The sequence below is a fragment of the Sinocyclocheilus grahami genome, unplaced genomic scaffold, assembly GCF_001515645.1.
Source record: "Sinocyclocheilus grahami isolate Dianchi unplaced genomic scaffold, SAMN03320097.WGS_v1.1 scaffold145.1, whole genome shotgun sequence".
Taxonomy (NCBI): domain Eukaryota; kingdom Metazoa; phylum Chordata; class Actinopteri; order Cypriniformes; family Cyprinidae; genus Sinocyclocheilus; species Sinocyclocheilus grahami.
The window spans coordinates 13,741-30,170 of record NW_015505324.1 but is presented as its reverse complement, the minus strand read 5'-3'; the positions used below and the strand labels follow the sequence as shown (position 1 = coordinate 30,170).

Genomic DNA, 16,430 nt, shown 5'->3' with positions numbered 1-16,430 from the left:
TACATTACTTAAAACAACAGGTAATGATTCTGACACTTGTTTTCCCCTGATTTGGGGTGAAAGGTGGTCCAACGCACGAAAAAGTTTGAGAACCACTGCTTTACTATACCCATTTTACTCCCGATTTCCTTTGTCTTGGATTAAATAGGCAAGTTTTATGAGCTGACTTTGGACATTGACTCATTGTGGAACTTCTGACAACTATAATTACTAGCTTGTCCCACCACCAGCTGATTGGACAGGATGACAGACTCGCCAACGGCTACGCAGCAAAAAAAATGCTCAAACACCATTTAGCCCCACTGCTATGCTTGATCTTTGTCAACCAGCTCCCCCATCTCCTCTCACACAGATCGACAGAACAGCAGTGCAAACACAAGAATCAACAAGTCCATAATCCATCCCACTTTAGGGCTATCCTAGGTAAGTCTGAGAGGAAGTTTAGCCCCCATCCACAGGAAGCTTTCAGCCACAGGCTTTCCCACAAAATATGCATGAGGTTTAGAGCACGAAGGGATCTTTGGAGATGAAGTAGGTTAACCACTGCAAAGGAAAAGTGGGCGTGAGGAATACATCCCTGGAGACCTCCAGGAGCATAGAGGAGACCCTCACAGGGAACATTTCTGCAGCTGAAGCAACCAGTCACACCCAAGACCTCAACATTCACCCCTCCAACCAACACAAAATGGATCTGAGGCCAACTTATAAAACAAAGAAACATGTCACAGAAAAAAAGGTGCTTTATTTCAAAACAAATGTATCCCAAAGGTTGATTTTACAAAATAATGCTCAGTATCATCTATACATTGCAAATACATTTCTTCTTTGCTATTTTTTTTAATTATTCTTTTTGTATTTTCTTTCTCTTTTTTTAAATTTGATTTTTTTTACAGTAGCTCTTTTGTAAAACAAATAAGTGTAAAAGATGTTCTGAAGAAGTGTATGTGCGATCCTCTCATCAAAATCTGTGTAATGGTGGGTTTTCTAGTGCGTTCCACCGTCGAATCTCAGGCTTCCTATAGGAACGATAAATTCAAACAAACTAACAAACAAAACAAGGTTCTCCTAAATGCCAGCATATATACAATCTTTTTTAATTGAATTCTTCATCTCTGCATTGTCCAAACCTGTACATTTTAAGTTTTACTTTATCATAACTCGTTGATGTGCACCGTGACTCAAGTGTCACACGTCATTTAATGCGAGCAAAACAATTAGTTATTGTCTGAAGACCTACAAAAAGCAAACCATACAACTGGCACACAAAACAAGGTGGTGAACAAAGGACAGTACAAAATGATGTTCTCAGGACTCGACCTGACCATTTTATGCCTCTAATCAACTCGCATACTTCTGAAAAATGATACTCACTCGTTCGTAACTTCTGCATGCATATTATAATGCTTACAGGGCACATCTTCAGTTTAAGGCACTACAATATCATCTCCAATATCTCAAAAACCAACCATACACATCTGCTAGCTTATAAAGATCCAGCCAACACAAGTTTAATGACCAATAACGAGTGTGTTAGGCTATCGTCTTCTACGTTAAATTATGTGCGTGAATGTGAGAGATCTGACACTAGAAATCTGAACACTATTGCACAGGCAATGAGCCGATTAATCAAAACACTGTCAGTTAACACCAGCTGATTGGATTTAGATATTACAGACAAACACAGAAACACAAGAGACAGGCACAGGACTCCATTTGTGACGTAATGCACAGTCGCTAAATGCAGTCGGAGGTTGTTAACACTGGGCAGTGATGGTCTGACGAAGACAAGCCAGACAGCTACATCAATACAGGACAAGCTTTCATGTTGAACAGTGGCAGTAGTTTTTAAATGTACATTGTCCAATCACCTTCTGCAGACAGACTCACACGGCGGCAACATTTTTGATGGCACAAACAAAAGAAATCCAGAGCTAATACAGTGACGCAGCGGTATGTAAATGGAAGCTGAATTGATACAATTACAGCCACCCCATTTCGGCAATCATCCTGTCTGGCTTTCGCCAATTGGGCTTTATCAAATCCAGCATGGTCCTCCGTCTAGCTCCTCCCTACAGCAACTCTGAACGCCAGAAGAGAAGAAATAAATGTTGCCATGGAAACCGCCAGGCTGTTGACAGGAGCTAATTTCTGCCTCCATCAGAGTGACAGCACTGAAAGTTGACGTGACTCATCGAAACTCATCGCTCACGACAGGGTTGATCTGAAACGCTTATCGACAGGTTATTTCAATACAAATTGCATTTGTTCGAACTGCTTTCTTTCTTTTAAATAAATCACACAGCTCATCTTACTGTGCAAGGAAAAGGAGACTGGCTATTGATTTGGCAAAGACAACCCAACTTAAATCACCCCTGAAATCAACCCTGAACTGGTTTATTGGTGAAACAAAGCAGATGTCTTATTGCCTGACCAATCTAAGAAACGAAGACGATAATTACACCCTCTCTTGGTCCCAAAACATCAATTAAACCAGCTAGCTATGAACAGCTAACTAATGATTAGACTAATGTACAAAAACAAATTGGCAGGTGTAAACTACTAGAAAAGGTGCATTTCCAACAAATTTTCTTTACATAACTCTTATCATCCCTGTCTCATTTTGCAGTCTGAAGCACTTCATAAGTGTCCACGCAGTCTCTTCCTGCTCGTTCTTCTCAGACATACCACTCCCTCCGGGAGATCATTGAGCCATCCGTGTGCGACACGTAGTCGTTGTCGTAGCAGTCCTCCGGCAGGAAGGGGGAGCCATTGCTCATGACTTGTGGAGCAGCGTATCTGCGGGGATCTGGCTGCAGCGAGCTCCTCTGGATATGATGGGCTGGACTAAAGCTTTGCGGATGGCTGGGGTGATGGTTGCTGTGGTAGTCATGCTCATGGTTGTAATGATTAAGGTTGTTGATTTGACCGCCTGCTTCCCTCAGAGCTCTGCTGCGACCGTTGGGTGATCGCTCTCGGTCGAAATCACCCCACTCTTCTCGATCCTTATCTGGGTAGATGGTGCCGTTATCCTGGTTGGACTTGAGCTTGGTGTCAGGGCTTCCTTTGCTGTAGACTTGCTGCAGCTCATGGGGCTGGGGAGCCTTCTGCATATCCGAGGGGCCATGATACTGCTTTGTGTAGTAGTCGCCACGGAACGTCCGCCGTTGACGCTGGTAATAAACTCCACCTAGAACAAGCAGCAACAGCAGGAAGAGGGCTCCGCCTACTGCCCCACCGACAATCGTGCCTAGGCTCCCCTCCGGCAGAGGCGCCAGGGTTGGAGACGTGATGAGGGCTCGCTGCTTATTGCCAGGCACGGTGGCAGAGATGTCGGCGGTTAGGAGGCGCACAGGGGTGGTGGGGGGCATGGTGGTGGTTGAGGGAGGATCTAATGGAGGGAAGGAAGGAGAGGCAAGAGGGAGGGGGCAGGAGGAAGGGATGGATAGACAAAGAAAAGTAGATAATGTCAATGCCAGCTACATCAGTATATCATTAATAGTCATATGAATCTGCTTCCAAGATTGTAATATCATCTAGCATGACATATATAGCATGAATAACAGGACTATCCTCTGTTGCCGTGGATACAATAGTTTCAGGTTTGGGATAAGGTCTTTTATTGAAAGAATGCGACTGTAAACCTTCGGACAGCTTCAAAACCTGAAACTGTTGTCCAGTGCAAAGACGACTAAAAACATGGAAGAGAAAGGAGAGTTGGGATCTTCATGATAAGGGACTCATGAGGAGCTACATACTAACATCTCCAGCTAACACTGAAGTACAGTCATCTGCAACAACCTAATGAGCAACATTTGTGTTAGCTGAGAGAGGGAGTACGGATGACCACATAGCTGAGTGATGAGAACAAACTAAATGGAAGGAAGGGGTCAGGGAAAGGGTATGTGCTACTGGGGGAGGGGAGAGGGACAGACATCGAGAATACCTGAGGATTGGGTGGCTGCTACGCCTAACTTCTAACATGGCTTGACTGGTGCTAGGACAGAAGATTGCATTAATGCAATTACCATGCATTGATTGCTTGATTGTGTTAGGGAGCAGCGTGTAGCGTTTCATCGCATTCTGGGGCATGCATCTGGACTATGCAAGCAGCGTTCTCAGAGACTGGAAGCTGAAAGTCAAACTATCCCATTACGGAGTGTCCTGTTCCCAGCGCAATGAGAGCTATTTGGCTGGCTGTGAAGTCTGTGCATGCATTGAGTGCAGAACGTGTGCGTTCACTCTCAGGAGTCAGGGCTGCAAGCTCTTCAGGGTTACGCGGTTCAAATGCTCTAGCTAAAGTGGGGAATAATTTGCTCATCCTCGCTGGAATGAATAATAAACGTAGCATACATAAAGCATTCTTGGACGGTATTGTTCCCACAAGGTTAAAGGTAATTTGGATGCATCTGTGGGTCTGGTGAGTGAATGTATATGTATGTAGGAAAGAGCAGCTATGTAGTTCAGGAAAACTGAAACGTTCTGTTCATTGTTTTGGCAACATTTTTTAATAAAAAATATGACCAAAATCCTTTTCAAACTCCCATGATATTCCTGGCACAAACATTTGTTGCATATATAAAACCACAGGGATAGCTCACCCAAAAATGTAAGTTATCACCAAGGCCGACCCTAACATCTCTATTTACTCACCCTCTTTTCAGACCTGTATATGGTTATTTCTTTGAGTGAAATAAATATTTAAAAATAAAAGACCTGCATGAACATTCCTCAAAATATCTTTGATCTACAGAAGAAAGAAAATCATATGGGTTTGAAAACATGACGATGAGTAAATAATGACAGAATTTTAATTTTTGTGAACTACCCCTTAAACAAGTTTAAACAACATTAAAGGACATGGATAGTGTCAATTTATTTTCATTTATTAAATTTCGCCCAGCAAGTTCAAGAATAATTCGTTTCAATCAATAAACAGCAGAGCTTCTCGCCTCAGCACGTCAATGTCCAGAAGGGAAGAGGACAGGACATAAAGAGAGGACAAGTCACAGAAAGGTCAGAAATCCCTCCCTCTCTCATGCTTCTCTTCTCTATGCCTCCACCAAATCTAAATTTATCACAATTCATGTACAGTAAGTGGTACCCCATTCCTGTTCCATTCACTGTATGGATCAACCGGGAGTGTAAATGGTTCATTTGGAGGGAGTGTGTGGGCTTGTATTTGGGGGGGGATTGGTGACCACACAGGTAGCAGCAGGCAGTTTAACATGCAGGACAGGTACTGCCCACCCATACTCATGCACAAAGATCAGCAACTAACAGCAGCACGCACACTTTCACGCCCAGTCACTCCATCAATACACAAACAGTAGCAGTGGGCATTATAGTAGAAACATCACGACTCAAACGACACAAAAAGGGACTCTTAGAAGATAAAGGCAGACAACTTTGACATAAAACAACCACACGCACACGACGCACAGAAACACGCAGCTTCGTGCACACAGAAGCTGAATTTTTCTCAAGGGAAGAGTGTAAAAAAATTACTTAAAAAGAAAATACATAATTAATGGCGGTTGAAAAGAACTGGTGAATGTTTCATGAATCTAGGACATCTCTCAGTCAAGGTTGCTTCCGCTCTATTATTCTCCCCTTGTATAACAGCGTGACCGTCTCAGAGATGTAAGTGCGCACAAGGGAGAGAGAAAGAGCAACAGATAAAGAGAGAGAGGGGGAGGGAGTAACAGTAACTATCACAGAAACTTATTAAACAGCAGTATTCAATGTTTAATGCTCACACAAAAATGATGGGAGATAAACATCATGGAATGTGACAGCGAACACCTGTCTCAGAGGTCAATTAGATAATGACTCATGAAACCCAATAAAAACCCATCAAAACTTTTTTTAAAAAGCCAAAGCTGACCTAAATTTAAATAGAGGGCCAATGCCTTTCAGGAAAATGTTCATAAGCTTGTGTGTCTCATAAGAATGGATCCGGACCCATGCAACTCTGAGTGATGAGATAGGTGGGTTCAAAAGAAGAAACCATCAAGAAGATCTGTAGGGCTCGAAGAAATAGTTCACCCAAAAATAAAATTTACTCACACTCATATTGCCGTTCATAAAAAAAAATAAAAAAATAAAAATGGACACGGCATTTCCAGTCTGAGTAGTCAAATTCCTTTCTGATTTTTGCCAACATTTCAACACACCAACACGGAGTGTGTTTGAGTGTTAAAATAAATTTGATTTGTAAAGTTTTGATGTTATCTCTTACCATTGTTTCTCCAGCTTCACATGGGAAATGAACTGCTAAACTTTGGTTAAGATGGGTGTCATGTTTCAAGTCTCTTACTCACCCTGAACACGTATTCTAATGTCTCGACTGTGCAGTCCGATGTCATTTGCCACCTCACACCTGTAAACCCCAGAGTCGTTCTTCTGCAAGGGTCTCATAAACACCAAAGAGTTATTCACCACCACCGCTCCATCTGGCATCTCTCCATCCAACCTAAAATATGCAAACACATCTATATCAAACTTTCCAAACAGCAAGATCTTTAAGTCTGCCCAGGCACTATGGAAAATGTCAGTAGCAGTAGAAATCTAGAACCAGTCGAAAGATTGACTGAAAACATGTTTCTCATGATTTTAAAGTTGATTAAAGATCTTAAAGACCAACGAAATGTAATGGTTAACTGCTGAAAATTCTTAAATTGAGTTTTGTAGACAAAAAGAAGTGAAATGTTTTAGTGAAATGGATAAGCTGGAGCTGATATTGAAAGAAACAAAGCTAACAAGTGCCTAGCATATATGTGAACAAGTTTTGATTTAACATCTTTGATTTGCTCATAATTTCCATGCTGTGTCATTTTATAGTTATAGTTAAAGTTTATATGGTTAAGCTCACATGATTGATGTGCAATCTTCTAAATGAGTGAACAATAGTTTGGAGGCAGAAAACTAATTTGCTTTGAATAAGTACAATGTTTGGGCATCCACTGGTTCATTTGCATTGAAAACTGACAGTTTGAAAGCAACTATTGTTGCTGTGAATCGTACAGATAATCTGCTGTTTGAGATGAGTTCTGGAAACAGGCAATAACACTCTTGATCCCATTCCAGACATGGTGCGCTCTGGCTATTGTGAGTGTAGTGGTTACACACCTGATCCATCTGAAGTGCTGGGCAGGCGGGTTGGCCTTGGCTCGACACTTCAGCTGCACATTCTCCCTGCCCACATACCAGTCGCCGTCATAGCCCAGCACCAGGATGTCTGGAGCAACTGCACACACACACACACACACACACACACACACACACACACACATACTTGTTTTTGCTACATAGTGGGGACTCTTGACTAGAAGGTTACATGTGGGGACAGCAATTTCTAAATACAATAAAGCCATAATTTTAAGTCAGAGGCGTCAGGAGGAATTTTTGATCCAAAAAAATCATATTTATTATCAAAAAATCTTAAGTTTAGAAAGCTTCATTTTTGTCCGGTTTTTCTATTCTGGTGGGGACGTCGCTATTGTGTCTTACCACCAACCACCATTGGGTGTCACTATTATGAATTATCTATAGATGATCTATTTTTTATACAATTATAAGCCATTAAAAGATTAACAACAAAAATTAAGTTTAGATAAGCATTAAATATATGTTTAAAAGAGAGAATTGTGTCAGTATTTATATTTTTATTTTATCTTGCCTTTCACTAATTCCCATCAACTGTATTTGAACAGACCCATTTCTGGGGATGTAAACAGTGAAAAGATCCTTACCTCACTTCCTGTTTAACTTCCTCACACACACACACACACACACACACACACACACACACACACACACACACACACACACACACACACACACACACACAAAGCACAAAGGGATCATTCAGAGTAGTTTAAGAAAGGTAAGGCTAGGCTATGCCTTGTTAAAGGCCCTATGAAATGACATGATGAGTGCAGTTTTCTGGTCCTGTGTTGACGCATTTCCTATTGAAACAGAAAGTTTGGGCAGGACATATCAATTTTTAAAGACCTAAAAGGCTTAAGTTACGTCACAGCCATAAATCACCAGCTGTCATGCTGATTTGCCAGCTGCCATGTGTTATGTATTAGGGGGCGGGGCAGTCTCAAGCTAGAGAGCATCCGATTGGATAAAAAAAACCTGTGCAGTGCAGAATAAGTCATTAATATTTTTGGTCCATTCTCCCAAAAATAATATAAATGTGTACATCTGTACACACACACACACACACACTATCTTATTATTTAAATATATAATAATTATATAGAAAATATTTATTTTTTATTGGGTATTTAAATAACTGTACTGTATAAATTATACTTTGTTTTAGCAATACTAACACTAAACTAATTTTAATTTCGTTACTTTTTATGTAAGGTAATATACATGGACTAAAAGACAAAACTACAATTTTTTAGTTTGAAAAAGTGGCATTAAGTTTAAACTACATTATCAAGCTGTGAAAAAGTTGCAGTTGAGAGAAAAGTCACAGTTAGGAGAAATACCAAGTAAGTCACAAGATTTAAAAAGTCACAATCTTGCAATTTCGACATTGTCGCTCATTTGAGACTTTCTTTATCATAAATGTGACTTTGTATCTAACAAAGTGACTACAAATTGCTCTAAATATGTAGATATAAAGAAATAAAGAAACTTCTAGATATAAAGAAACATGAAATGAAGAAATGAAGTGGCAATTTTAAGTTTGCAAGTCGAAATTACCTTATTTTTTGCTGAGGCAGTAGCAATCTATAACACAACAACATTATTATCACTAATTGATTATAAAGCAACAAAATTCATCATTAGGACTTTGTTTGTCTGACCAGCAGTACAAGACTACTTACAAAGACAATGGACACTGTATTGATTTGTGCCTTTAGAAAAAGCTCTTTAAAGTTCTTTAAGTGAGTGTGCTGAATTAAGATATCATGTAGACCCTATGAGAGGAAAAAAGATGGATTGAAAACAAAAGAAAGGAGCTTCCGTGACTGTAGCCCCCATTGAGCGCAGAAGCATAGTCTCATGACTGATGTGACCTCTCTCTCCTTATACTCCCTATACCTGCTACTTCCTGTGCCTTCCCCCTCACCACTACATCTATATTTCATACAGCAGACATCTGCGCTTACGTACACGCCACCACCGCAGATACACACTTACATGCCTTTTTCACTTCTCAATGGCGCTTAGTAGAAGTCTGTGTTCAGAAACCGTTAAACAACACTGATAAATCATTTGTCTGAAGCATCAATACCTATATTCAACAAGTCCATGAAATCCTAAGGATTGTGTCTTAGCGAAAGGGCTTTTAGCTCCATCATGCACAAGACAGCATCAAGACATCATGTCATGTGGATAGATACCGCAGTGCGGTGATATGGAAAACAGATGTGAGCTCTGGACATAAATCTGATTGTTTTGACGTGGTACAGAAAAAACACAAAATATAAGTTACTGTGAAATCTTCATGGACAAGCTACTTTGGGTTTGTTAGTAAACAAAAACAGGCTTTCAGGCATTTGGAAGTAAATAGGTTTAGTGGCCAATTGGCTGATAAGCGCCGTTTGCATGGTTTAAATTGCAAAAAGCAGATTCTGATTCTGACATTTAAAAAAATGTTTTTTTAATAAAATGATGTGAAAAAAAAATAAAAAGACATGCTTCTTGGGCTGATTATCCATACAGATTTGATCAGACTGATTCACAATTATCACAATTCGATATAATTCTGATTCAACCGGTTTCACTTTCATGTGGATGTGGATGCATTTCAGTTCAATTTTCAAAACTTTAAACAAAGAATTTATAAAATTACAAACTCCTAACAATGAGCACAGAAAAACGGATATATTTTATAAAATATATGTAAATGAGTTTTTAATTTCTATGCATACAAAATAAATCAAAACATTTACTGTGCAAACTTTAATGAGAAAACTATTTCCACAAACTTCTTTCAAAACAGTTAAAAAAGTGAACAGTGAAGAGTGAAACAGTAGTGAAACAGTAACATAATAGTGTGCTCTAAAAACAATGTATTGTATTCTATTTTTATTCTATTCTACGCCCTATTGCTATAGAAAAAAATAATAATATGAAGCTGGCAATAAGAATTATTAATGGCTGGTAAATTTGCGCATTTCTAAAATAAAAAATAAAATAAAATTTTATTTTGCATAAACAGCATCAGGCTCTTGTCACACTATTATATATTAAAAAAAAAACCTTATCAGATACTCACACTGTACGTTGATGACATAGGGTATCCTGAAGTCGCTCTGTAGAGCGGGGTGTTTGACCACACATGTTAGCGTGTGGCCCTGGGTGTGACGGGAGGGCTGCCAGGTGTAATGCACCTGGGTCGTAGTGGTGCCATTGGCATCGTCTTGCATGTGGGCCTCAGATGTGCCGTACAGATTAGTCTCCCAGGAGACGTCGGCAGGGGGCCGAGCCCTCTCAGCAATACAGGTGGCCACTGTGGTTTCATTGCCACCATCGATCAGAGCAGAAGATCCGGCTGAGACATATACCTTTGGCTCCACTAAGACAGGGAGAGACATTTTTGAGTTAAATATACCACATCGCTCGCGTTTAATTCTGAGCTTTAATGTGAGGAAACACGCTCGCACTATTACTAGAAAGATGCATCAAGATAACGAACCGAGCTAAAGGAAATCCATTCAGAGTACAGAGTACAAAGTTAAATAAAAGCTAATCCCCTCAGCATTAAGAATCTCTCTGGTACCGCAGCCAATAAATTCATAAACTGATAAGAATGATTGAGAGAATAATTAGATTTTTGTTGAAAAGAAATAATAATAATAAAAAAAAAACCTCTATGGTAACTACTGGCTGAGGGCGGCCTCACTTTCTCATCAGAGAGCACTAAGTGCTTTTCCAGAGAAGATGAAATTATTTGTTTTAATGGCTTATCCAGTTTACATGGCAGAAGGGGCGGGGCTTGGGCGTGTGCGAGCCATTATGAATCCAGCAGTGTTCAGGCCTGGAAAACTGAGCTTTGCCTCCGCAGCAGCTGACAGAAACTTTACATGTGAGGTGCTTCCCCCTTCCACTGCCATCAACGGTGGGAGAGACGAATGGAAACGTTGTCCCAGGCTCCTGTGACAAGAGAGGTCCACTAAATCAAGAAGGGCTAATTCAACCATATATAGATATACACTACCGTTCAAACGTCAAGGGTTCGGTAAGTTTAAAAAAAAAAGTTTTAAAGCCTGCATTTATTTGATAAAAATACAATAAAACAGTAATATTGTGAAATATTATTTCATTCTTATTTTATATAATATTATATTATTACAAATTACAATGATTGTTTCTATTATACTATATTTTTTATGTAATTTATGGCAAAGCAGAATTTTCTGCATAATTACTCCAGTCTTCAGTGTTACATGATCCTTCAGAAATCATTCTAATATGCTGATTTGGTGCTCAATAAATATTTCTTATTATTATCCTCACTGTAGAAAACAGTTGTGATGCTTAATATTTTAGTGGAAACCATGACACATTCTTTTCAGGATTCTTTGATGATCAAGATAACGAACCGAGCTAAAGGAAATCCATTCAGAGTACAGAGTACAAAGTTAAATAAAAGCTAATCCCCTCAGCATTAAGAATCTCTCTGGTACCGCAGCCAATAAATTCATAAACTGATAAGAATGATTGAGAGAATAATTAGATTTTTGTTGAAAAGAAATAATAATAATAAAAAAAAAAACCTCTATGGTAACTACTGGCTGAGGGCGGCCTCACTTTCTCATCAGAGAGCACTAAGTGCTTTTCCAGAGAAGATGAAATTATTTGTTTTAATGGCTTATCCAGTTTAGATGGCAGAAGGGGCGGGGCTCGGGCGTGTGTGAGCCGTTATGAATCTAGCAGTGTTCAGGCCTGGAAAACTGAGCTTTGCCTCCGCAGCAGCTGACAGAAACTTTACATGTGAGGTGCTTCCCCCTTCCACTGCCATCAACGGTGGGAGAGACGAATGGAAACGTTGTCCCAGGCTCCTGTGACAAGAGAGGTCCACTAAATCAAGAAGGGCTAATTCAACCATATATAGATATACACTACCGTTCAAACGTCAAGGGTTCGGTAAGTTTAAAAAAAAAAGTTTTAAAGCCTGCATTTATTTGATAAAAATACAATAAAACAGTAATATTGTGAAATATTATTTCATTCTTATTTTATATAATATTATATTATTACAAATTACAATGATTGTTTCTATTATACTATATTTTTTATGTAATTTATGGCAAAGCAGAATTTTCTGCATACTACCACTTTCCACCCTCCTGCATCCCGCCCCCCTCCATCTCTCCTTTTATTAAAGCGCTCAGTCCCTGTTCGTCTCTGCTCTCCTTCACGTTCCGATTTTCCTCCAGCTGCACAGTTCATTTTATCTATGACATCATCTTTTTCAATTCATCTCTTTTTGAGTTTTATGAACCTTCACTCAACTGCATGTCATTTATTACTATAACAAGGCATCTACACGGTAAGTGTGTGTCACACGTCAAAACTAGACTGCTTCATCTGACAATTTACAGTTTAATAACGGTTTACAATTATGGCCCAAAGACATTTAAAGAATCAAGCAAAGCCTGAGGTTTTAAATTGTTAATAAATGTTAATAAAAAATAAATAAAATTACATATACATATATATATACACACATACATATATATATATATACACACACACACACATACACATATACACACACATATATATACACACACACACACGCTATATATGTTGTAATAATAATAAAAATAATATAATTGCTACAACAATAAATACTTTATACAGTATTTATTTAAATATTATATTACTAAATTATATATTAAATACAGAAATACATTAAATAAACATTTATATTTAATATTGATCATTATATTACAACTAACAGGCTTAAATGTTGAACAATATGCAAAAAAATTTAAATAAAATAAAATAAAAACACAGTATAACACTGTCAGTCATGCTGAATATTTGCACTCCTGCCCATGAGAAATTGAAACCTTCTTTTTGCTATGGAACTTTGTATTTAAATAACTGTAGTACTGTATAAATTATACATTGTTGTAGCAATACTAACATGAATTTAGAAATGTTATTCTAAAACAACCAATGCAGGCTTAATTTTAATACCAACTGATTTCTGTTGAAAACAAAGCAGGATCTTAGTTTCATTTCTCCGTTGCTGAAGTCTATTCTTGCAGCCGCCGATGACACTTCCAGGATGTTCACAGTGTAACCTTCATCTTGAGCTCACAGAGGAAACAGCGACTCTCCTCATGCCTCCATGGAGCGATACATAATTGATATACCTAACATAAAGCACTGTGCTTGTAAACTTCTCTTGTTGTCTCTTGTACACCCAGATAACAAGAGCACACTTCTTCATTCGGTTGTATCTTTGTTTAGTAGAGCAGATGGCTCTGGGGGTTTGGAGGAGGAAGAGAGTTTAAACATCACCATGTTCTCTAAAAGAGTTGGACTGTCTCCCAAAACACTGCTTTCATTCCTGCCCTGAAGTTGCTCTTAATGTTTTTCCACCCTCTCTCACACACACACCACATACTTGCCGACTTAAACAAATAATCAGTGCTTTATTCTGCAGCTGTGATGTGCATCCACTCGCACGCCTTTCTTTGTTTTTCGACCGCACACATGCGAAAAGGCTCGTCACGGCACTTTCGCATTAATACACAAGCACCATGAGTGCATAATCTAAATTAATCAGACTGCAAAAACACACACACGGCATCTCGTTACCTATCACGCTGACAGTGGTGGAGGCCTGAGTGTTACCCAGCGGAAAGGTGGCAACCTTGCAGGTGTATATGCCGATGTCAGCGAAACCCACGTCTTCCAGCACGATGGTGGCGTCGTGCATAGAGGGTGAACGGAAGGATAGCCGTCGCTCATATTCGGGCGCGATGGAGATGCCAAACATGGGGTTATACACAGCCATAGTCCCCCATCCAGTGGGCAGCTTCCTCTCCCATGAGCTCTGCGTCAGGCTGAGGTTCGTGTCCACCTGCACCCTGCAGCTGAGGGTGACGTTCTTTCCCAACACGGCGTTCACCTTAGGGGGGACGACCACCTGACTGCCATACACCAGCCCTAGGCGAGAGAAATTAACACATCGTTAGCCAGGACACTTGGACAGCTGCAGAAAAGTGCTCTTGAGGTCTTGAACCATCTCAACTGACAGATCCGTTTTTATCCCGTTCAAGCTCCGATCAATCAGACGCTAAGGTCTCTTAGTGCAGCTCTTAATTCCAAACGAGAAAAGTCAATTCCCTTTAGCTTAGACGTCTGAGGAAGAGACCGATACCACACTGGTTAGCTGGTGTAATTTGTTGTGCTGTAAAAAAGAGCAACTGAAATATGTTTTATTGTGCTGGAGTGAGGCTAAAATTAGCCCTAACATTTGACTTCCTGCAAAATCACTGATTTCAAAAAGTCTAAAAATGGGTCAGGAACAATACAGAAATTCTCTCATTCCGGCGTAATAATCAAGGAACTTTGCTGCCGTACCATGGGAGCAGCAGGCGCAATGATATTACGCCAGCGCCTGAAAATAGTCCCCAGCTAGGTAACTTCCAATAAGCCTATTTTCAGGTGCTGCGTAATATCATTGTGCCTGCTGCACCCATGGTACGGCAGCAAAGTTCCTTGATTATTACGCCGGAATGAGAGCATAGTTCCTAGCCATATCGGCCTAGAAAATCACAATCACTTTTAATTTTCCGCCGGTCTTAGTACACGATAACTACAGAAGAGCCACGTTTTAAATAGGAAAAATATAGAAACTCTTTGGTCATTTTTGAGCGAGATGCTAATGGTCTAATCAGATTCAATGATCTATGCTAATCTACAGCTAAAAGTGCTACCACCAGACACGTTGATCGGCTGAATGGATTCGAAAAACGGTAAAACTCATCTGCTTAACCCTAGGGGAGTTGGAAAATGAGCCTATTTTCAAAAATAGTGGAGTGTTCCTTTAACTATAGTAAAACATCATGTATAATTAAAACAATAATAATAATAAAAATAAATCAATCAAATTCTACTAAACTAACTTGCCAATTGTTTTTTTTTTCTTTCTCTGAATTGCAAATTACTATATAGATCATATTTGTTGAGTAATTAACTAGTACTAACTAAGTAGCAATACATAATGTATATTGTATGTCAGCAGTTGTGGCAAAACATCAAGTAAAATTTTATAAATAATTTGAAAATAACCCATGGAATATTTTTTTTATACCAAGGAATGCTTTTTTTCACTATTTTTTTTTTTTAAGTCTAACCTTATGAAACTTAGACTTATTAAAGGTGAAATATCATGAAAATCTGACTTTTCCAGGTTAAGTGCTATAATCAGGTCCACGGTGCATCTATCAACCAAGGAAATGTGAAAAAGACTAACCCAGTAACTTTGTTTTGGTAAGCCTTTTTCTGCAAGCATCTGAAAAAACGAGCGCGTCTGCTTTCACTCCCTTGGTGACGTGGCAAAGGGATCTCATTATAATATTACTGCCCCTTAATCTGTAAGTTTACACCCACGGCGCCGTCATTTGATTTCGCAAGCGACAACAGTGTACCAGCTCTAACGCCATGGCGAAAGTTTGAGCAAAGCATGCTAACTGTTGTGTCTTTGGCTGCACAGACGAGCACAGAACACTGTTTAGAGTTCCAGCCTCAGAGGAGACAAGAGAGCAGTGGATTTATTGATTTATTTACTGTATATTGCTGCTGCCACACAGATCTAAAATAAACATGCAATTTATTTTCCAGCTGTTTACTTTCACAGACATAACCAACTGTTTTTAACGTAAACTTGTGTTTGAATCAGAACTTAGTTTAGTACTCACATGCTGTGACAGCCGCTTTCTGTACATGTGCTTCGGATGTGTGCACTCATAAAACCGTATATCAGACGTTTAAACTCATATGGTTTAAAACGCATGATTTCAGTGTGATAAACATGATAATCAGAGCCAAAATAGATGGTTTTTGCAGGTCGGAGCTGTATTGGCGCAGCTAAATTCTGGAAAAGGGGGCGGGGAGCAGCAGCTCATTTGCATTTAAAGAGACAGGCCGAAAAAACGTGTTTCTGCTTCCACTCAAAATGGGCATTTCAAAATGATATAATAAATGATCTGTGGGGTATTTTGAGCCGAAACTTCACAGACACATTCTGGAGACACCAGAGACTTATATTACATACTGTAAAAAGGGGCATAATATGTCTCCTTTAAACGAGACTTGTCATTTGCACTTATATATAGTTGCTCTTTTGTTAGTTTTGACTGCTTTTATTGTCCTCATTTTAGGGCTGGGCGATATAGCTAAAAAAAAATTATCAACGATATAATGTTTCATATCGT

The 16,430-nt window shown here is 39.3% G+C and overlaps 1 protein-coding gene across 1 annotated transcript; it reads right to left on the bottom strand.

Annotated features, from left to right (window-relative positions):
* Window positions 1-727: 727 nt before the first annotated feature.
* LOC107591719 (nectin-3-like protein) lies at window positions 728-14,167 on the bottom strand (the record flags this gene model as incomplete). The annotated part of the gene is made up of 5 exons (XM_016280954.1): window positions 728-3,388; window positions 6,321-6,472; window positions 7,129-7,246; window positions 10,247-10,546; window positions 13,807-14,167. Coding segments are annotated over 5 exons (1,644 nt in total), but the record flags the coding sequence as incomplete, so codon positions are not given.
* Window positions 14,168-16,430: the final 2,263 nt, after the last annotated feature.